The 22624-nt window shown below is 34.3% G+C and overlaps 1 protein-coding gene across 1 annotated transcript in view; it reads left to right on the forward strand.

The window, feature by feature from the left end:
* Positions 1–22624, forward strand: part of PPFIA2 (PTPRF interacting protein alpha 2) — a 157088-nt gene that overhangs the window by 83094 nt on the left and 51370 nt on the right. The window contains exons 6-12 of the mRNA XM_029283365.1: positions 4115–4336; positions 7715–7861; positions 9358–9492; positions 14854–14937; positions 17145–17276; positions 18185–18253; positions 22181–22248. Coding sequence (XP_029139198.1) covers positions 4115–4336; positions 7715–7861; positions 9358–9492; positions 14854–14937; positions 17145–17276; positions 18185–18253; positions 22181–22248 — 857 coding nt within the window. The remainder of the gene's footprint in view (positions 1–4114; positions 4337–7714; positions 7862–9357; positions 9493–14853; positions 14938–17144; positions 17277–18184; positions 18254–22180; positions 22249–22624) is intronic.

Consider the following 22624-nt stretch of genomic DNA (forward strand, 5'->3'; position numbering starts at 1 on the left):
TAATTGGAAACACAGCTTGTAATATTTGGTTTTAATTCGGCTTTTATCGGGGTTTATTTTCTGTATTTTTGTATTTTGTAATTTTTTGTATTTTGTGTTTATTATTTGTTTTTAATATGCTGTGAACCGCCCTGAGTCCTATGGGAGAAGGGCGGTATACAAATTAAAATAATAAATAAATAAATAAATAAATAAACCAATTAAAATGCTTCAAGGAAATTTTTCCAGTTGCTAACTGTATCTCCAACATCAGTTTGGAATCAAGACTGAACTTTTCAAGACAAAGGGAACGATTTGGATTAGAATGTTAAATTAAAATGAAATTTAATATCCTTAGGTTTGATTTGTTTATACTGATTTCAATTTATTAATTTCCTTTTGGAGACTAGGCTTTACATGTGTTTTTTCTAGAGATACTTGTGGCCCTACAGTTAGAATGTGTTGGAGCAAACAACAGAGATGAATTGCCAAATGGATTTGTCACTACTGTTGTTCTAAATCACTTCAATCTAGATAGAATTAATTGTTCCTTGAAAGCAGTTGATTAGTCAGTATAATAATTCTCAGTTGCAGAAGAACTAGCATATTGGCCAAGTACAATGCCATATACACAGTGGTTTTACTTGGAAAGTTCTATATAATGAGAATTTGCCCTTGAAACTCTGAAGAGGTTGAATCAGTAGAAAATTATGTCCTAAATTGTACATTCAGCGCTTCTCATTGTTCTGATTTTATGGTCCTTCCATTGTATCTATGATATATCTATTTTTTGGCTTGCCAGTTCAGATCTGAACATAAATTAAAAGGTGGTCAAATTTTGTGTCATGACCTGTAAGATTAGAGAATAAAAATGTATTGCTGTCTCTTAATTGGAACAAAGCAGACTCCTTAATTCTGAGATAAACTTGCTTTGTAATTTTTAGGTTAGGTTATTATACTAATTTATACCATCTTGAAAATATATATTTATGATTTGATCATGAAATAAAGTTATTGGATTTTGTTTGACTTGAATATATATAATGTATATCAAGTGCAATATTTGAAGCCTTTATTAACATGTCTCATTTTATATTGAAAGGCAACATTCAAAATGTCTTATTTTTCTCATTTGTGTAAGGATGTCAGGCTTTTTGCAGTTAACTGCACAATCCTTACAATGCTAGCAAACCATAAAACTATTGGGTGTCTGACGCTGTTATGGTTTTAGGTTAGAATTCTATTTTTATTTTTGCTACAAGGATGTTATTTCTAAAATTCTACTTGTAATAAAATGTGAAGCATTCCATAGATCCCTGCAGGGTACATAATGTGATTTGATAACCAGAGGATAGCATTTTTTTAAAAAAAAGTTTCCTTACATAAAATATTTTTTTAAAAGAGACAACAGCCAAAAAAAGGAGAATGCTAACTAGAATCCTGCTTTTTCATTTGTCATTTTCAATAAACAGAGATTCCAGTCAGGATCTGAAGACTGGATTGCTTCAGTCATTTTTCTGCTTCATTTTGTTGCATACTTAGATGAGACTGCTTAAGTGGCTCTAGTAGGAACTGTAGTTCAGCAATACAGACAGTTCTCGATTTACGAGTGGTGATGTAAAGACTGTTCAAATTTATGGCACACAATCCAGTTCCAAAGATCCAGTGGCCACTTTCCCCCACCCATGTCCTATGACTGCATGTTGGGCACAAAAGCAGCCTGCATTTATGACCATTTGCAGCATCCCACAATCACATGACTGCATTTTAATAGTTTTGCTAAAAACTGGCACTTATTTCCAGTTTTCAGCAAAACCGGTTTATAGGGAAGCATTGGTTCACTTAACAGCCACAACATTCACTTAAAGACTGCTGCAAAACAGGATGTAAAATTGGATTGATCATATTGGTGATACATTTTACAAATGTCATGACTTGCAACCGTGATGCACAAGCTCCATTATGATTATGAGGATCACCTATATTCAGCACCATTAGTTCCCCTCCACAATCAGTTCTACAAACTGAATGTTTAACACAAAGATAGTAACGAAGAATAAACTAGAGATCCACCACTAAACACATATACTAGGAATAAATTAAGAGTTTCATCAGTAAATGGATGTAGTTTCACTTAACAGGGCATGTCTTAGTTAATCAAGATTCTATAAAGGTTTAGTTCAGCATTTGTTGCTATAGCTAGAGAATCTTTCAAACACAAAACCTGCCATATCTCCGTAAATATGTTTGTAGAAAATTTAGTATAGAATGTTAAATGATATGCTGACAATTGTTAGCATCTTGATGAGGTACTGTATTGTTTTATATGGCTATTCACAATACCTGATAAACTGCATAATTATGTTTTTGTGAATGCCAATATATTAGAGCAAGAAAATACTAGGCAGATTTTTTAGTTTAATAAAGCTAATAGCAGTTAATCATATTATAATCTTTTAAATGATTAATTAGCTAAGCACATCTTTCCAAATATTGTTCATGCTTGAAATATGCCTTCAGAGAATGATCTGTTGTCCTTGCAGCAGAAACATGATGATTTCAATGCACAAGCAAGAATTAGAACAGATAACAGAATAAAAGTTGGAAGGGACTTTGAGGTCTTCTAATCCAACCCCCTGCTCAAGCAGGAAACCCTATACCCAGTGGTGGGATTCAGCCAGTTCGCACCACTTTGGCAGAACCGGTAGCTAATTTTTTTGTTGCTCAGGCTCAGAACAGACTTCCGGAAGTGGCATCCACACAGAGAACCGGTTGTTCGCATATTTGAATCCCACCACTGCCTATACCATTTCAGACAAATGGTTGTCCAGTGTCTTCTTAAAAACTTCCAGTGTTGGAGTTTCTTGTTCAAGCAGAACATAGACTTCAAATCATAAGACACATGCGCATTTCTGACTCATACAAAACACAGTTACGCATATGCTAATAATGTCACACTCTCTAGAGAATATATGTTTCCCAGAACACATTGGTGAGATTCTATGAGTTTTTTGTATGTCAGGAAGTTCAAGTGTGATTCATTGACTCTGTTGAAATCAGCAGGAGGCAAATTGTATAGGTAGCTTTTATGATTTGAATAAAACTGTTAATGTTAGTCATTTATAAATATAAGGATTAATTGCTATTTTTGAGCCAAAAAAGTAACTGTATGAGTCAATAAGCACATACTGCAGTTGACCAAAATGAGATCCCACTAGCACAAAGTATGATAATCTTAACATCAGGTAAATATTTATATAGAAATCACAGTGGTACCTATTATCTCTTCTGAAGGTTGGAATCCTTTCCCATTAAGCTATTGCTATACTTTCTAAATATATTTAATCTCCTATTAAAGCTCAAAAGAGTAGAAATATTTTAAATCTTTGAAGCAATCTATTTTATAAAGAAAGCAAAATTACTTATTCAAGCAATTACTTATGAAAATAAGCTGAATGTTATATAAACTAGGAATTAATTCCAAGGCTTTAAAATTAAAGGTGATATTTTAGTATCACCTATAAGTATTTCACAATAATATTCTTATTGTATTAATATTAAAAATGTGTTATTTTGCAGTTCCAATGCTCCCATGTTCGAGCAAATGAATTTCACACTAAAAATTGATTATAGTAATAATGTTTATTTGGCATAGTCTGCTTTATCATTTTTTTCAAGGTAAACATTTTTAAAAAATAATAGTTCAGCTTACCACATATATACATTACAAAATATTTTAAGAATAAATCAAATGAAAAAGGAAAACACAGCATACACATACAACCATTGTAATAAATCCAGCTTTATCTAGCGGATTAAATGATCAGAAAACATTTATATATTCAATTTGTGCAAGATACGAAAAGAATATAAACTTCTACAAAAGCAATTTTGAAAAAAATTCTAAATTCTTCCAAATGAGTTGCTGATTTTGCACATTAAATATAGTTTAATGTTCTAAGAGTACTTCTACATAGGTACTTAGTCTTTTGTAAGTATATTTCAGAGACCATAACCAATGCAGGATTAGTAAGAAAATATAATCTACATATCTATGTAGTTCTAATCCTTCTTGTTCTGGTTCTTAAGTATATTGCTATCAACATTTGATATGTTTGTGGATTTTTTTGAACAGCGTCTGTCAAATGGCTCTATAGACTCAAATGATGAGACTGCTCAGTTGGTAGAACTGCAAGAACTTCTTGAAAAGCAAAATTATGAAATGGCACAGATGAAGGATCGCTTGGCTGCACTGTCTTCCAGAGTTGGAGAGGTGGAGCAAGATGCAGAAACTGCTAGGAAGGACCTCATTAAAACTGAAGAACTGAACAGCAAATATCAGAGAGATATTAGAGAGGTAAATCTCTTTTGGATGTTCATCCTGTCATCTATTCAGGTTTGAGAATAATTTTATTTAGGGAAATGGAGTTCTTCCACAGCCAATTGGGGAAAAATAAATTTGCCTTTAACATTTAGCATTCAGTTTAAGATGTTTAATAGTAGATGAATATTCTGATAGCACTTGTATTTTTGCATCCATGTGTAGCAGTTTAAGCACTATTTCGCTATGACTTACCAAGGTAAATAAAGAGCTTGCTCTATGAAACATCTCAGAGAGACAGAGAAGATCTGTTGGTTTGACCCAAAACTGATCAACTTGTGATACACTGTAGAAACATAATTTGCAGTGCAGGACTAGTCAAGAAGGGTAGGTTAATCATCAAATTAGTACTAACCACTATAACATTGTTTTTAATATATTGTTTCTGTGACATCTGTTGACAAAACTAAATGAAAGTTCCTAAATTCTCCTGCTAATTGCTCATTCCAAAATGATGACATGTTGAGCAGAACTTTATTTTGTCCTAATTTTGCTAATTTACATCACCATAATGCTCTTTCTTTTGCTATTTAAAATAATTTAATTTAATTGCATTTAAAATATGTTTAATTTTCATGATTTTCACACCGTGGAGAATTACAATAGGATAGAATGTTGGAGAAAAAGCAGAAAACATTCCAAATGTTTATAAAATATAATGATAAAATATTTATAAAACATGTTTATAAAAATACAAATTATCCAGAAAAGTAAATTGAATAGATGATTTGAAGAGATACTTTGCATTTTAAAATATGTCTACATTGTCAGGAAGCAGCCTTATTATCATAAGATAATAAGAATTGTCCTCATATCCAAATCTTGGTTTTGAACTATGGAAAATAGGATAAAAAACCCTAAATTATCCTTGCCAAAGTCCATGTTCTTTTGTAAACCCAGTTTTACAGGCACATTCACCACCAGCCATTTAGCCCTTTCTTATCTAAATTTCCAGGACACCCTATTTTTATTTGCCTTATCTGTTACATAACCAGGATAAGAAGAAGAAGAAGAAGAAATACTTTATTGTCATTGTATGTGCGTACATAGTATACATATACAATGAAATTTACTTGACACCCAAAAACCAAGTCCAACACACATAATCCCCAACACACTCCCCCCACCACAATCCCCACCCCAAAAAACCCCAATATCCACACAACAGACCAAGTAATACTGTCCAACAGTTCACTGATGGTGGCCCTTTAGTTCGTTGTTAAGTGCAATTACAGCTCTGGGATAAAAACTATTCAGAAAATGTGTGGTCCGAGTTTTAATTATTCTGTATCTTCTGCCAGAAGGCAACAGTCCAAAAAGATTGTAAGCAGGATGGGAAGAGTCTCTGAGAATGTTATGCAACTTCCTCCAACAACGAGATTCAAAGATGTTATCCAGAGCTGGTAGCTGGAGTCCAATAATATTCTGGGCAGTTTTAATAATCCGCTGTAGAGCTTTTTTATCCGCTATAGAGCTACTCCCATACCATGCAAGAATGCCGTATGTCAGGACACTCTCAATGGTGCTGTGATAATAGGACAGGAGTAGATGCTGAGATAAATTTATCTTCCTGAGCATTCTCAGGAAGTACAGCCTCCTCTGTGCCTTCTTCACAAGCATATTAGCATTCATAGTCCATGAGAGGTCCTCCGAAATATAAGTGCCCAGAAATTTAAAACTACCAACCCTTTCCACCTCACCATTTATGTACAATGGTAGATGTACATCTCTCTTCCTCCTAAAGTCAATTATAAGTTCTTTAGTTTTTGTGGTGTTAAGTGTAAGATTATTTTCATTACACCACAATGTCAGCCCTTGTACCTCCTTCCTGTAAGCAGACTCATTGTTCTCGTTAATGAGCCCCACCACTGTTGTATCGTCCGCAAATTTAATAATTGCGTTGGTGTTATACAGTGGGGTGCAGTCATGCTATACAAGGAATAAAGGAAAGGGCTTAGCATACAACCCTGGGGGGCTCCTGTGCTTAATATCAGAGTAGAGGAATGGTGAGATCCCATCCTTACTGACTGAGGCCTACCTGTCAGAAAATCCTTTATCCACAAGCAAATCCTCTGGTTTATACCCAAATTGGACATTTTAGAAAATAACCTATTGGGTAGAATGGTGTTGAAGGCAGAGCTATAATCCACAAATAACAGCCTTGCATATGTCCCCTGTTGTTCCAAATGATTCAATACAATATGGACAACAAGAGACATAGCATCATCAGTTGATCTATTACCCCTATATGCAAATTGGTATGGGTCCAAAATAGATGGAAGACTAGCCTTAATATAGTTCAACACCAGCCTCTCAAAACATTTCATGACAACAGATGTTAAAGCTACTGGTCTATAATCATTAAGAGATACCACTACTGTCTGCTTAGGAACTGGCACTATAATAGATGTCTTCAAACAGGTAGGGATAGAGCACTGCGACAGGGATAGATTGAAAATATCCGTGAACACTTCAGCCAACTCTGCAGCGCAGTCCCTGACAACTCGTCCCAGAATTCCATCAGCCCCAGCTGCCTTCCGGATATTAACATTCTGGAAAGTGCATCTCACATCAGAGATCTGCAATAGAAGTGGTTGTCTATCGATGGTAGATGTTAATGGTGCACTATCAGTTGTAAATGCTGGAATGATGGACGTTCCTGTGTCCACCTAAATCTATCTTTCTGTATTTATTGGTCAATTACCAAATAAAATTGGTCTAATCATATTTTATTATTCTAATTTTGTTACGTTGTGTAACAGCTTCACCTACAATGGTTGCCAGTAGTCACTGTTGGGTGTTAACCTTGTTTTGTTTGTTTTACTGAACATATTTTTATTGGTCAATGACCAAATAAAGTTTATGTCTATCTGTCTGTCAAAAATATCAGTTGTATTTCTTTTCTCCCCCTTTAACTTTGTTATATTAGAAGGATGTATCTGTACATGTTTATTATTTTTTGGTCACAATATATGTAAGAAATATATAAGACAGAAATATATAAGACAGAAATATATAAGACAGAACTAATCATTTAACAACATTTTTGTAAATAAAGTCTGTTTATAATGAATGGATGCAGTACTAGATAGACAAGCAATATCGGATATTGTTTGTCTGCAATATCCAATATTTTGATCTGCATCAGGATCTTGGAATTCTAGCAGTTATGGGTTTTTTTAGAATCCACACTTAAATAATTTCTCCATTAGGTTTAATGCTGAAACTGTTTTTCAGTTTGTCTATTTCTAGGTGAGTAAATTTCATTGCAAACTTTTCCCACACTGTTGAATAGGACACCTATTGCTAGCCATTCCAACGTTGTATTTTGATGTGCTGCTTAATTCTTTCAAGGCTATGGCCCAGAAAGAAGATATGGAAGAAAGAATAACTACCCTGGAGAAACGTTACCTAAGTGCACAGAGGGAATCTACTTCCATACATGACATGAATGACAAATTGGAAAATGAACTGGCAAACAAAGAAGCCATCCTACGTCAGGTTCTGTATTGGAATTGCGGCTACAGCTCAATGAATTGTAGGAGAAACTATTCAGATAAGCCTCCTCCTCCCCTATTTATGCATTACATTTGTTTTAAATTACAACAGGCATGTTTACATTCATTGATTTCTACAGATTGAAGTAGGAATGAATTTGGATTTTCATATAATCAAGGTGAGAGGCTAACACAAATCATGTGTAGGATTAGACCTTTTTAAAAAAAAAATGCCATCATGAGAAGATATTATTTTGGAACTTGTTGGGTTGTAAGACCAGGTATCTGCCAAGTTAAGATAGCAAACATTTAAGAATATTCTAAGCTAAGACAGAGGCAAATCAAATGAAAGGGGTGGCAGATACATTAACTGGGCACACATTAACTGTACAGGTAGTTGTAAGGACTGACAGTATTCTACATTGTTATTTTATGCTAATAAACATAGCTTAATAGTAAGTTACAAAATGATCCAGTTTTGATTTAACTAAGAGTTAAATTATAGTAAACACAATTGAACACAAAAAATGTTCACCTTTTCAATGAGACTGCTTTGTAAAAGTTATGGCAGAGGGACTGTGCTCTAATTTTGGCACAAAAAGAAAGAAAAAACATGGCAAGATATTCTCCTCTTGGTATATGAAAGAGGTAAACTAAGCTATTAATTGGATTCCCTGGTACACCTTATGAACTGTATAATCTGCAAATGACATTCAATCATGTGAATGTTAATTCGGTTTACTTATATATAATTATTTATCTTACTTTACTACTTACAATTTAGGAACAAGGAAATATTTGTTCTTAAGCAGCTGGCAAAGAATACTAGCTGAGATATAGAATTGAAGCCCATACAAGACAGAAATTAAAATTTCCAAAACAAAGATAATGTAGGAAATTGTGGTGTGTGTATATGTGGAGAGAGAGAGAGAGAGAGAGAGAGAGAGAGAGAGAGAGCAGTACATGAGTTGTATAATATATTAAAATTCAGTGTGAGATTTTTATTATGCTAATTTGGAATTTCCTTGTACAGTAGATCTATAGATGCCATTTATAATTTCTTCCATTTTCTTATCATACTACTAGCATACTTCATAGAAAAGTGTAATATTTGGTTGATATAGGTGGAATATATAAAATGGCAATGAAAGCTGGGTTAACTTACTAAATTTTCCCACCAAGACATCCCTCTTTTTTATTAATTTTTAATATTTGAATGATATATTAATTGGAAATAAATAACACAGAAAACAGTTTTTTTCCGTTTCATTGGGGCATATGATGGGAAAGGATCAGCAGTTGCCACCAATGTATGATATAGTATTTGCAGAAACAGGAGATTTACTTAACCTATTAGAAATTTAATTATACAATGAACCATATTGGTTTGGGAAATTTTAATCTCCAGTTGTTTCTATGAATGTGTATTTTTTTTCTTATCCTTCCCTCCATTGCCCAGTTCCTAATCTAATCTTTAATCTTACAATTTCTGGATTTTAGATGGAGGAAAAAAACAGGCAGCTGCAAGAACGTCTTGAGCTAGCTGAGCAAAAGCTACAACAAACAATGAGAAAAGCTGAGACTTTACCAGAAGTGGAGGCAGAATTGGCCCAGAGAATTGCAGCACTGACTAAGGTAATGTAAGTTTAAGAATAGGTTAGTATCTGAAAATTGATTTCTTTTAAAATTGATTTTTCATCCATTTCTCCTCCCTTCAGCACCGTCAGCAGCAATAAAAGACTTTTGGAGTGGACAAGATGATTCTACTTAATGGCACCGTAAATAAATATTAATTAGACAAAGTTACTTGCTTTAGTTTAATTTAATGGCAGAGGTATTGCTTTGTGTTTCTTTTATGGCTTCATATATTTCTGCCAATATACCAGAGGAGTTTATTTTATAATACATTGTATTATAAAAGAATTATGATTAACCCAGTTCAGCTAAACATCATGAAATTTATTTGTCATCGAATTTTCTTTTTTACATCACATTGATTCAGCAAAACACAGAGATCACTTTCATTAAAATAAATTTCAAGATTCAGGTTTTTTTTTTCCTTGGCCACACATGAAGGATTCTGTGTTGCATGAGAGCATTAAGAGCTTGGATAGGACAAGTGCTTGATAAACTATTCCAGTAATATGCAGTCCACATCTCTGGAATTTGCATATTGGCTCCATGGTAAAATGTGCAGGTTGCCAAGCTTAGTTGTTATAGAAGAACAACTTATAAAAAGTAAAGGCACACTACACTTGTAAATCCTTTGCAGTTCCTCTTTATTAGCTTTCAAACCATAGTGTTTTGCTTTGTACTGTGGAGTTTCCTCTGCATATCTTATTGTGCAACAATGCCCAGTTTCTCTTCTGCAACACTCACCTCCTCAATAAAGATGCAGAGAAATGGCATATTTGATTTTGATAAGTCTGTAAAACATATATGAATGATATTCAGTAGAAAGAAAGCCCTTTTCAATGAAAATGTTATATTAAAAACTCAGAACAACTTCAAATGGTACAAAAATGATTTTGCTTTCATTTCAAAATATTAATGGATTATTCCTTCTTGGCTATCTGTCCAAATACTTTTCAGTTCCTCATGCAACCGTTTAATGAGATAATATTTTCCTGCTCTGTTAGGGTTTCTGGTAATATATACAAAAATCATTTAATCTGCAAAGTGATGTCTTGAAAAGGAAACATCAATGCACATGAATGTTTCTACATTTTCTACAGAGAGAGTAGATGAATGAATGTTTTTGTATATTTTTCAATATATAGCCTGCCAAACTGGTTCAGCCTTATCTATCTTCTCTACTGTCTCTATGTTGGTGAGGAAGGGTAATATTAATATTTGCGGTGATATTACTTATAAGCTATTTTTGTTACACTATAAACATATTAGCTGTTCCCAAACCTTTCAGTTCTGTTGTTCAATAAATATTTATGGCTTATATATTTCATTTAAATTTTGTTGTGTAAATTAGATTTGTGTGTAGGTTAAATGACTTTAAGGAGGGTAGGGGAAAGCTTCTATTTAAACCAGCCAACTCAGTCTGTATTCTTTCTTGATATAGAGATTTCAGCTCTCTATATCAACTAAAAGGTGTTTAGGTTAGAGGGTCCTAAATTAGATAATTACATTATAGGTGATATAGCTAAAGTTGGTTCAAAAGGTATATTTAGTATTTGACCCTTCTACAAGCAAAGTATCTGAAACACCAAGAAAAAACACAGCAGGGATCTTCTTTGAAATATGAGGAGTGGTAGGCAATAGTTCTTACAAATCCAGCTCAGGCATGGCCTTTAATCTTCCATAATATAGCACTTAGTTGGCAGTTTGCCCAGATATCCAATAGGAGGAAGGTATGTTAAATATGTTCGTTACCTTGAGTATTTTTGAAAATAATAAAGGCAGAATAGAAATCAATAAATAAAGGTTCTGTGGGAAAGGAGACAAAAGTTGAGGATAAGAAGCATCAGCCTACTCCATCTAATTCATCCAAATTCAATCACTAAAATAGGAAGACAGTTTACAGGCTTCATACTAATATCCAATTTTGAGGATCATTGAAAATTAGATTATATCACTTTGTCCTTATCTTCTTTTAATGTCTCTTTAAAGTATATAGTATTAATAATAAGAGCTCTGATGAAATGTCATGTGACGCCAATTTGTCTGATTAAGCTTTTTTCCAGACTGACTGAATTATTATGGATTGTTAAGAGAGCTGAAGCCAATGGGCAAATTTTAGCTCTCATTAAGCCCAAAGGTGGATAGTCTTAACTATGATTTAGTAACAGGACAGTGTAGATTATACGTTTGGTTTGATGTCCTACACAGTAGTCCAAACAGTTTTGTCCCATGATGCACCATTTCGTCTAGTTAATGGTTACAGACATAAAAGTTTTAGTAATGTATAGATTTAATGCTTCATCAATTTTTAATTTCAAAGAACTGAGAATGACATGACTTATATATGACTAAAAAACCCCCCCGATTGATACTATGGTTTGGAAGCTACTTTTCTGCATATGCAGTAAAGGTTTTTGACCAAAACCTATAGCCATAATTGATAGGTTATCTTTATGAGATTATTTGATAAGGACAAAGTCTATGTTGTCTGGTCTGGGCAAAAAATGTAATAATCATAAATTAAAACAAGGGTGACAAATCTTAACTTATAATCAGACCATGTCACTGAAATTTGGAGGGGAGAAGGGTAAAAGTCAAGAGTGATAAGTTTATGTCATTGAGAAAGGGTTTTAAGGATGAGAACGGGAATAGTTTATTTTCCAAATGCCTTCTACTCCCATTCATGCCTTAACTCCTTGCAAATCCATTATTGTGGAGTAGACTGAATTGATCAATATCAGACCATATGATTCTGGGGTATATTGTTGACTTATAAGGAAAATAACTGCTGAGAGTAATGGAAGACAGACGTGTATAAGGCTTTCATGCATAGTTAATCTGTATACAGAAAAGTTTTTTACCATTTCATAATAATAGAATTTTAGTTTATCCATTGAAATAAAATGCAGGAAGAATTGTGGTCTGATAGAACAAAGTATTTTTTCACACAGCACATAATATTGAGGAATTTGCTATCAGGAGATGTAGTAATGGCAGCCAGTTAAGGGCCAGTAGCTATCAAAAAGTTCTGAATGTGTCATGGAAGTTTAAACTATCCATGCCAAATAATATTGATATTTATTTTCTCCTGAATCATGGAGGAACATGCTTTGTTGAGAGGTAACAGGAAAAGGGGTTAATGTGTCTTGTGGACTTCTCACATATTTCAGTGGGCTACTGTGTGATAGACTAGAATGTTTTTTGGCATGATTCAGCTGGAGTCTTTTTGTATTTATATCTTATAATAGTTTTTTGTGGATCTGAAAGTGAGTAATACTTATTTTCTTTGGGAACTGCTGTGGGTTTTTTTTTAGGTATTCTGATTACCTCCTCCAGAGTATTGGAAGAAAGTAAAAACTTGTGAAATCTTTTTTCTGACAGGACAGTGGAGTCACTTACCTAGATCATGCAGCTTTATTCTAAGATTAAATATTTAGAAAGTTTGACTTCTGAGATGTATCCTCTGGCAATAATATTTTCTTGATGGTTTCAGAAAAAGTTAAGAGTTTAGCTTTGTTTCAGATAAGGCCTCTGTGTGGTAATTTTATCAATTTGATCCTTTTTGTAGTCAACAGAAGGAACTATCAGTGAAGGCTATGAGAACATCTTCCTGATGTTCATGGAATTTTTGGTAATAAAAATGTTTCCCTTTAAATAAAATAACCATTTTTGAAGCATAATTGAAGCAATAGATCAGTTTTATGCTTTGCAATGACTCTTCAAGATGTTTTGCATTATTTCATAATCAGTACCCTGAAATAATCATTAATGTCTTCTCTTAATTTTGTGCCATCAAGTTCAAATGCTTCTCACTAGTCATCTCTGATATCTTCCAGAAGCTCAATACAATTTTCTGATTTTAGGACTTGGCATGGATAGTAAAAACAGCACTGGCCCTCATACTCAGCTGTATTTAGGTGGATAATCACAAATTGTTTTCAAACAATGTACATGTTTTTACAGAAGTGAAAAGGACTGACTCAAAAGTACCAATCTAATATTATAAATTTAGGCCACAATCATGTGTTCACTTACTTAGAAATAAATCTGATTGAATTTAATGTGAGATATATTTTATAAGATTCACTTAAAATCTCATTGCTTGGTAAGGTAAAGACAAAACCCACAATACATTTTAGAGTTTTACTAAATGTTTATAGTCAGCATAGAGTTCACGATAATATATTTCCCCAGATTGTAGTTTAGTGCCCAACAAAATGCTATAGCGTATTCAGTCATGGTCTATGCCTTTGGTAAAGCAATTAGATATTTGCTTTATATTCACTCCTATTTAGTACTTTTCATTGTGAGAGGACTTTGTTCCTTTACCTAGAAATTCAGTATCATTTATTTGCTTTTGTACCTTAAAGGGAATCTACGTGACATTATTCTAAAAATGTTTAATCCATTTATTTAATACAACCTGTAACACTGTATACCCTGTTTTCATTATGATTGTAGGATAATCTTCAAAAACACATTCTGGCACTGACTTTTCATGCACTAATTATGAGTTTACCCAAATTCCAATCAGACTTGGTATTTCTCATAGTTACTTTGAATACCTCTCTGTGGAGGAAGAATAATTCTCATCAGCCAGCCATCACTAACTTGGAATTTCCATACTTAGGTTGTTGGCTTTTTTAGCATTCCATTGTTTTCACTCCATCTGCATCAACTGCCTCATATCACCCTATTGTAAGTGTGGTTTATTCTACATAAAATTTTGTCAGTTAAAATATTAAATTTGCAATCACACTTTTCTTTTAAGCATTCTGTGCAGTATTCTGTTCAGTGTGGTGTCTTTAGTTCTGATTTTTCAATTTTGTCCCTCTCCTTTTCCTTGATGTTAGTCTGATCCAACCTCTTCTACCTCATCTGATGATTATCAATATGTTATGGAAGCTAAACTACAAGAAATGATCTCCATACGTAGGAAGGTAGTCCTACAGGACTTTACTTTCTATTGCTAAATAGAATCTCATCTGATTTTGTTTTTATATTTTTAAGAACTCTTTTAATTTCTGTATTTATTTTATTGATAATCAACCATTCTGCAGTTCAATGCTTAAAGAGCTTACAATTTTATGATGGCAGGTTTGTGTTCAAACCATGCACAGTCTGCATGTTACATTTGGCTGATTTCATTGCTCATAAATAACTCCAATGTTTTGCTGGATGCTTGGATGTAACAGGCCTTTGTAGCTGACACATTTCAAGCGATGCTGTTCAGCTGCCTGTTTGAATAAAATTAAGTTTTGCAGTTAGTAGTAGCTTGCTTTATATTTCCTTTTTTGAAAATGACCATTTTGATTTAAAAAGCTATTTAATGTTTCACACCAACATATATTATTTTTATAGGCAGAAGAAAGACATGGCAATATTGAAGAACGCATGCGGCACCTAGAGGCTCAGTTGGAAGAGAAGAATCAAGAACTTCAAAGGGTATACATACTTATATTATGGTTTAGGTTTAGGTTTTATTCAATTTATACCCCGCCCTTCTCCTAGTGGACTCAGGGCGGCTTACAGCAAGTTAAAAAACAGACAAACCATACAAAATACTAAGTTTAAAATACAATTAAAATGAAATATTGATTTTTTGCCGTTTCTTTTTAAAATTATGTTAATAACCAAATAAAATCAAATTAAAATCAAATTAAAATATCCCTTAGGCCAGTCCCGCTAGCTGGAATAGCCATGTCTTATAGTTTGAGTTCAACTATTTATCCCATGTCACATAAATCTGTAAAATTATAATAGCAGCCATTGTTGTTATTTTTCATGAACTTACAGCTTGATGCAGTACAATATCAGGATACTGATGGAATAATATATTATAGTCCAGTTTAAAATCATAATAAAACTATAGAGCTCCACTCTGAGTATCAGCAGAAGTTTTCTGTTTTTGTCTCAATGACAAAAGGCAAGGGGGGAGCTGTTTGGTTTTTATTCCCCCTCGTCTGCTGGGTGGTTGCAGCAGATTTTGGTCTCTTCTGTCATGCTGCGAGGTTACCCACAAAGCACGTTTGTTTTGGGGGGGATCCCGACTCCTATTGCTAAGCTTGCTTAAACCCTCTTCTTCCACCTCCTCCTCCTCACTGGAGCTTCCCTTTGTCTGCAACGGTGGGACAGGAAGACCCCTGCCAGGCCGGGATGATAGGGATTTGCCCTCTGCGGAGTAGGGGCAGGGTTACTATGCTCCCTGTCAATCAGGTTTGATTTCCTTTCTTTGTCCCCCCCCTCCCTGCCTCTCCTGCTTGTAGCTGCCTCTGAGCCCCTCATTCTTGGGAGTTAGCATTGCCGGCACCTCCTGAGCCCCTCGTGCTGAGCTACTGTTGCCACCCAAGAGCTGTTTTAAAGTTAGAGAATCTTTGGGGGATAACCAACTAGCGCCCCGACACGCTTCCTGTGCCCTCACTTCAACAGCAGAAGCCATACATACCCCCAAAGCCCCTGCAATCACCTGTTGGTAATTGCATGCTGCTCCTGCAGCACCATGGCTGCTGTCTGCCATCCATCCAATTGGCTGGTGGCAAACTGCAGCCAAAAGCCCAGGACAAAGGCAGCTTTGGTGAATGGGCCGGGCCGAAGGGCGTGAGGTGGAGGGCATGGGACCCATTGGCCAGGGAGAATGGGCGGGGATGGGCCAGCCAAGGAGGAATGCTGGAGGCAAATGGACAGAGGCAGGAGGCTCAAGGAGAAGGAGGCGTGGCCAAGGGTAGGAGCTTATGGTCCCATTCCGTTGCTCACTCACTTGCTCGCTACTCTGGCAAACTCTGCACTGGGATGATGGTGCGTGTGCCCTCTGAGTGCCCCCTCTGGCACATGTGCCATAGGTTTGCCAGCATTGGGATAGAAGATGCTTCAAGTTGCCCCTATTTAAATTATCACAATTGCTGTGATCACAGGAGTAATTCTTATGATAGCCAGCCAAATGCACTAGCCCCAAATTGTAGATTCATTTATTTATTCATCAAATTTATATAGTATGCCACCCATCTCATGCAAAAGTGTCTCTGGGGAGCATACAAGAAAACTATAAAACAGTTAATATATAAAAACAATAATTATTAAAAACATAAAAACAGTTTAAATGGAATAGCTTAAAGTATATAAATACACAGAACTAATAATAGCTTAATAAACTGGTATTAGTCACTGTGACCTAAAATTTTACTGTATTTTCATGAGGAATGAACATGAAAAAGTGAGTCCTAAAGATGCTTTTCAAAAAGCAACTGGACTTCCTTTGTTTTTTCTTTGAAAATGCTTCACTTCTTATCTAAGAAGCTTCTTCAGTTCTGCTGCACTTTGTGCCACTTCCAAATATTTGATTTAAAATTACAGTGTCCTTTTGAATATGAATAATAAATGAAGGGTACATATCTGTATTGTAAGAAAAAAAAACCCTTACATCTATATACAAATCTATGACTAAATGTTTCAACTAATAAATTTATTTGTTTCTCTATGGAGCTGCTCAATTTTATTTTCTCTTTGAAATAAATTTGTTTTTCTACATGCCATTTTGTCATAGTATTAATATTACGACTTCAAATCAAACAAATCAATGTGAGTCTTTGACTAGTATTTTGATTTTAATTAATGTTGAGCCTGCTTGCTTTATTTCCTTTGAACTTTATTGAAAGGCAAGACAAAGAGAAAAAATGAATGAAGAGCACAACAAAAGATTGTCTGATACAGTGGACAGACTTTTGACAGAATCTAATGAACGTTTGCAACTGCATTTGAAAGAGAGAATGGCAGCATTGGAAGAGAAGGTAAAGAAAAACAAGCAAATAATGTGCATGCTTCTTGCTTCATTTAAGTATAGATATTCATAGTTATTTTCCTTCTTCATTTGATCCTGTCGAATGAAGGCATTAAAAAAATCTGAGACACAATCCATGGCCTCAATAAGAAATTATTTTTGTTGTGTTTCTGCAGTTCCTGTTGACTTTCTTCCTCCATCAGCTTCCCATAATGGTACATGGGACCACCACCAGAATTTAAAAAGTTTACAGCATGGTGATAGTAGTCCTTGCCCATTTCTTCTGTCTCTCATTGTCACTACTTTCACTTCCATAAACCTTTTGGTAGAGTCCCAGCCTTATGGTACAGTCATAGCAGTTTGCCATCACTACAAACACTTATTTGAGATATGCTTATCCTTTGTGCAGTACTTAGTAGAATATGAAACTATCATTTGTCTATATTCTTTAGTGTTAGTGGATAGTGGGCAATGGATGGCATTCCCCAGACATGGATGGCTGAGGAATTCTAGAATTCCACACATCTTTAAGTTGCCAAAGTTGAGAATTACTATGCTAATGGAATCAGGAACTTCAGTGATTCCTGCTTTTTATTCAGTATTCTCACCCTTTTGCAAATGTCCCCTCATACCTGCTCTGATTGAATGTAACTGGCAATGCCTGCAGGTCACAAATGAAAACAATCTCTTAATTTTACATTATTAATCGTATGTTGATATCAATTTTGTAATTGTACTAGTGGTAGTATCTATATTCAGTCTTGGATTGAATTAATGAAAGAATTTTAACAATATGTCTTATGTTAGAGATAAAAATAATTTAAATGTCATTGATATGTGGTTGATTTATTTGTTAACCTTGATTGGGTAATAATTATTTCACTAGACCTTATTTTAGCTTTTATTTTTGTCTCTTAGAATGTTTTAATAGAAGAATCAGAAAACTTCAGAAAGACTTTGGAAGAATCTCTGCATGATAAGGTACCCTAGACCTAGATTAATTACAGCCTTTATTAATAATGTTTTTTTTAAAAATGCAATCATAAGAATTAATTCTAGGCTGCAATTATATGCACATATATTTGAGAGTAAGACAGTTGTCTTTATACAAGTATTCTACATAATAGATTGATTCAACATCTGTCCAGATAACATTAATGATAACATTATAGTGTTATTAATGTGCTCATCCAAACAAAATAAAGTATTGTCTTTTCTTCTATTCATGCTTATCTGTACCATTTAAACTGTTCTTATCAAATCGGGTTTCTTTTTCAAGAAACTTTGGCTTGTATAAAACAGCCACCAACATTCCTAGCTTTGGTGATTATTTTTCCTTTCTCTGTTGTATAAAATCCCTTATGTCTCAGGAGCACAGGTTTTTTAATATAAAAGTTTTATTAATTTTTAAGAATTACAGTCTTTAGTGCTTAGTAAATAACATGTTGTCTGAGTTCATATACTTAACATTAACTTCTTCAATATAAATCTGTTCAGTACTACACACTCCAGTATTTTTTCCCTGATCCTCCTCCTCCATATTTTTTCCATTTTCCCCTCATTGCACAGTTTTTGGTACTGTTAACAGTATAATTTTGGGTAATGTTAATATATGCAGAATTAAATATAAGCATCTTCATCATATTTTACTAATATCATACAAATAACAATATCAATTCATAAATCAATATCCTGTTTTTCGTGCTCTTGTTAAAGTTTGGTTTCCCATTGGTATTTGAAATATCTTTGTCAGTTATGATTTTCTTAATATTAATTACATTTATATAGCTAAAAGTTTTATTCATATCAATCCTCTTATCTTTATATTTCCCATATCAAAAAAAAAGAAAAGAAAAAAATGCTATCTTAGTTCTAAATCATATCTTTCATTATAACAGTCTAATTATATCTAAGAGTCATCCGTTCTTTTAATCTTATTCAAACAAGTATTTAAAGATATAATGCCCCCTCTAAAAGGTAAAATCTTCTGTTTTTTAAATCTGACTCTCACTTTCTTTCTTTGCCAAGTAGCTTTCCAAGCCAGGGCAATTAGATCGCCCAGGAATTTTCTTTCTATTTTTGTGAAAATTGCTTGGCATGAGGAAGACAATTTAGATAGGGTGTTTTTTGGGGGGAGTTCTGCCCATTTATATTCCTTAAACAACTCTCAGTTCCTTTCTCCCTCTGTTTCTCTTTTCATTCCTTGTCTCCCAAGTTGTGACATTTCCCCTAACAGCTCTATATTCCATTTCTTAAAACCTTCTTCCTTGCCATTAGTTATATTTTGCAGACCTAAGGGGTAAAAGGTCTTTTGTATTTTCATTATTATAGCTAAGTATTTTGTTTGTATATAGTCGTTTATATTTCTCTTCTTTTATCTCTTCCATCTCTAAATCCATTTCCTCTGTTTCATCTTCTGATTTCTGGTTTATTTGTTCATACTTTGTAGTCATTATCTTTCTAGTTGTAGATTTAATTTGGAGATTTGCTCATTTATATTGTCTAAATTGATTTTATTCTCATTATGATTTCTTTTTATGTCCTCTTTATATTCAACAATTGTTTGGTGAATTAGTTGTAGCATAGAATATATTTCCTTCTGAAAGGTGTTTGTTTTTTCTTGAGGCATCATTCCTGGAGATCCTCTAGTATCACCAGTCTCAGTAAGAGTAGATCAACGTTTCCTCTAATTTTCTGGTCTTTATACGTATCCTTTATAATCCAATAGATTCCAAAGTCTAGGTTCAGTCCCGAAAGCAATATTTTATAGTGAACCTTTGTCTCAAGTATCCAAAAATTGTCAATCAGGCAAGGTTGTAATCCACAATGTTGGAAGCATTCAAAATGTTCAACCTCTCTGTAAACAGCTCAAAAGTCTCTCCCAGCCAGGCATAGTCCAAGGTCAACTTTTTCTTTCTCTTCCACTCACTCTTGAAGTTAAAAGTCCAAGCTCAGTAGGTATTTATAAACCAAGAAGGTCAGGGTGATAAGTATGCCAAAATATTTTCCTTTATTGCCAGCTATTCTCCCAAGCTAGGAATCACCAAGCAGCCAGGAAGCAAATTATAGTGCTATACACAAATCCACAACTAGATGTCATTCAAAGTCCATTTTCCAGTCTTAAAACAAAGAATTGATTTCTTATATTTTGCCTCAATGTTTTTTTTTAAAGAGAAAATCTTAATAGTTATCTCAGTTCTCAAATTTATCAAAACTGTAGCTTTATGTTACTTCCACTTCAGTATTGTATGTTTCTATCCCCCATAAAATTAAAACGCCGCTTCCGTTTACATTTGGAGGTTTTTAGCTTCTTGGGAGCTTTTCCCAGGAAATTCAGTTGTAAAATAGTAAAGAAAGGATCAATATTCTCACCCAGTTCCAAACATGTTGTTTATGATGTATTAATTGGTGCTTTTTTTCTTCTTTGGTTGTCAGCAGCTAATGGCTGGCCACAGGAATGTAGCCGGTCCTTCCCCTGCCAGTTTGGAGGGCTTTCCTTGGATCAAATGGAAAGACGACTGTCTCTCCATGATCAACAAGGCATCCTTCATTGCCTCTTCAGGGCAACTTTAGGCTCTTTTTAGGGCCCCAGCAGTGCGAAATCGGGGGTGGAAGGCAGAGCCTGCCTTCCTGCGTTCCGTCTCGCCACGATGCAAACCAGAAGTCTCGGGAGCACAGTTTTTAAGGGTGAAGAGATTGGAATTGAAGTATGATTAGAGTTCCTGTCCACCCTCATGAAAAGTACAAAACTGCTGCGCATGTATATGTTAACAAACATATTTCTTGTATTTGTTCCTTTGTTGTATTACTAAGCTACATTTTCTCTAACATGGTCAAGGATTTTGTGGCAATATACATTTTATTCCCCAGAACTGCTTCTTATGATGTTGAATGGGCCCAAAGGGAGTGATTGGCCCAAGGTGACCCAGTAGACTTCTTGGTTCAACTGGAATTTAATTAGGAGCCTGTGCAATTCTAGCATAATGTGTTAACCACCTGCTGTATCAATTCTTTTTGTTTACAATGCATTTTGAAAGTCAGCACAGGTAGAGAATACTCTAAATGGTAAACCAGTTAAATGCCAAGTTGTGTCAAGATTTTAGAGGAGAGATTCCTTTTCTTTTCTTTTTTAAAAATAATACTGTTTCATGTTAAAAAGTATGTATGAGAATAAGGAAAATGCTAGATTACTAAAATGCTAGATTCTCTAAGTAAGGGGTGTCAAACTCGCAACGTCACATGACGTGTTGTGACATATTGCAACTTTTTTTTCGTTGCCGGTAATGGGGTAGGTGCGGTTTCAGCATGACGCATCCAGCCCATGGGCTGGCAGTTTGACATCCTTGTTCTAAGTCATAACTTAAATAATAAAAACCATTATAAATACAGAGAGAGAGAGAACATGCAGATGGAGGGAAGAATAAATGGTAGTTATTTTCTGGATAAGAAAGAGAATCTAAAATAAAGTAAATTTAGGAAAATAATTAAAAATATTTCTCCCAAGGGGAAAATAGAGGTGTTTCAGAAAACCAAAATTAATGTGAAGACTAGTACATAAAATCCTGTGTATCTTAACTGACATTTTATTTGCACTAACATTTTGAATTATATTTGACAAATGTTTCTAGGCTGTACCTTTGTTAACAGGACTAGCTTACTAAAATGTAACTCTCCATTAAGGCCAGTGTTTTTGTCCTACAATAAATATGAATTCAAACTATAATACTGGGCTATTTTTTTTAATGAGAAAGCTCACCCTTTGCACTTGATCTTGATAATAGTAAGCATCACACTGGAAAAATTACCAACAGCTACACATAAAAACCTCATTGCTTGTAAGTGGTGACAGCTAATTTTAGTTAGGTTGATGCCTTTATTGTAAGCTGTTCCTGTATTAAAATTATTTTAAAATAGTACAAAAAATGTAAATATGGTGAAAATGCAACAATTTTGGAATATGTGAAGAGTATTTCTAGTTTTCTGTTTGTCAAATCTGGAATCTCCAGGCTTATTAATGATGGTCTTCCAGATGTAGTTTTGTGTATATAATGAATTGATCCATTTCTCATCACTCTGCCCTGAGAATGGAAGTTGCACTTAAACGTATCAAGACAATACCAATTTTGTCTACAAATCCCTCGTTAATAATTCCTTAATATTGTCAGATCTGTAGGCATGTTTTATCAGATGGTTTTATGGTTCTTTCACACATATACTTTACTAACAAATATCCATTATAAAGATTTAATCTAATTCACCTTTCTACTATCCTCAGCCTTGCATAATTCCCAAGGCAATATGCTGGATAGTGATTGTGGGAGTCAGGGCTTTTTTTCAGCCGGAACGCGGCGGAACCGC

This window comes from Protobothrops mucrosquamatus, unplaced genomic scaffold (genome assembly GCF_001527695.2).
Source record: "Protobothrops mucrosquamatus isolate PMUCROS unplaced genomic scaffold, P.Mucros_1.0 scaffold63, whole genome shotgun sequence".
Taxonomy (NCBI): domain Eukaryota; kingdom Metazoa; phylum Chordata; class Lepidosauria; order Squamata; family Viperidae; genus Protobothrops; species Protobothrops mucrosquamatus.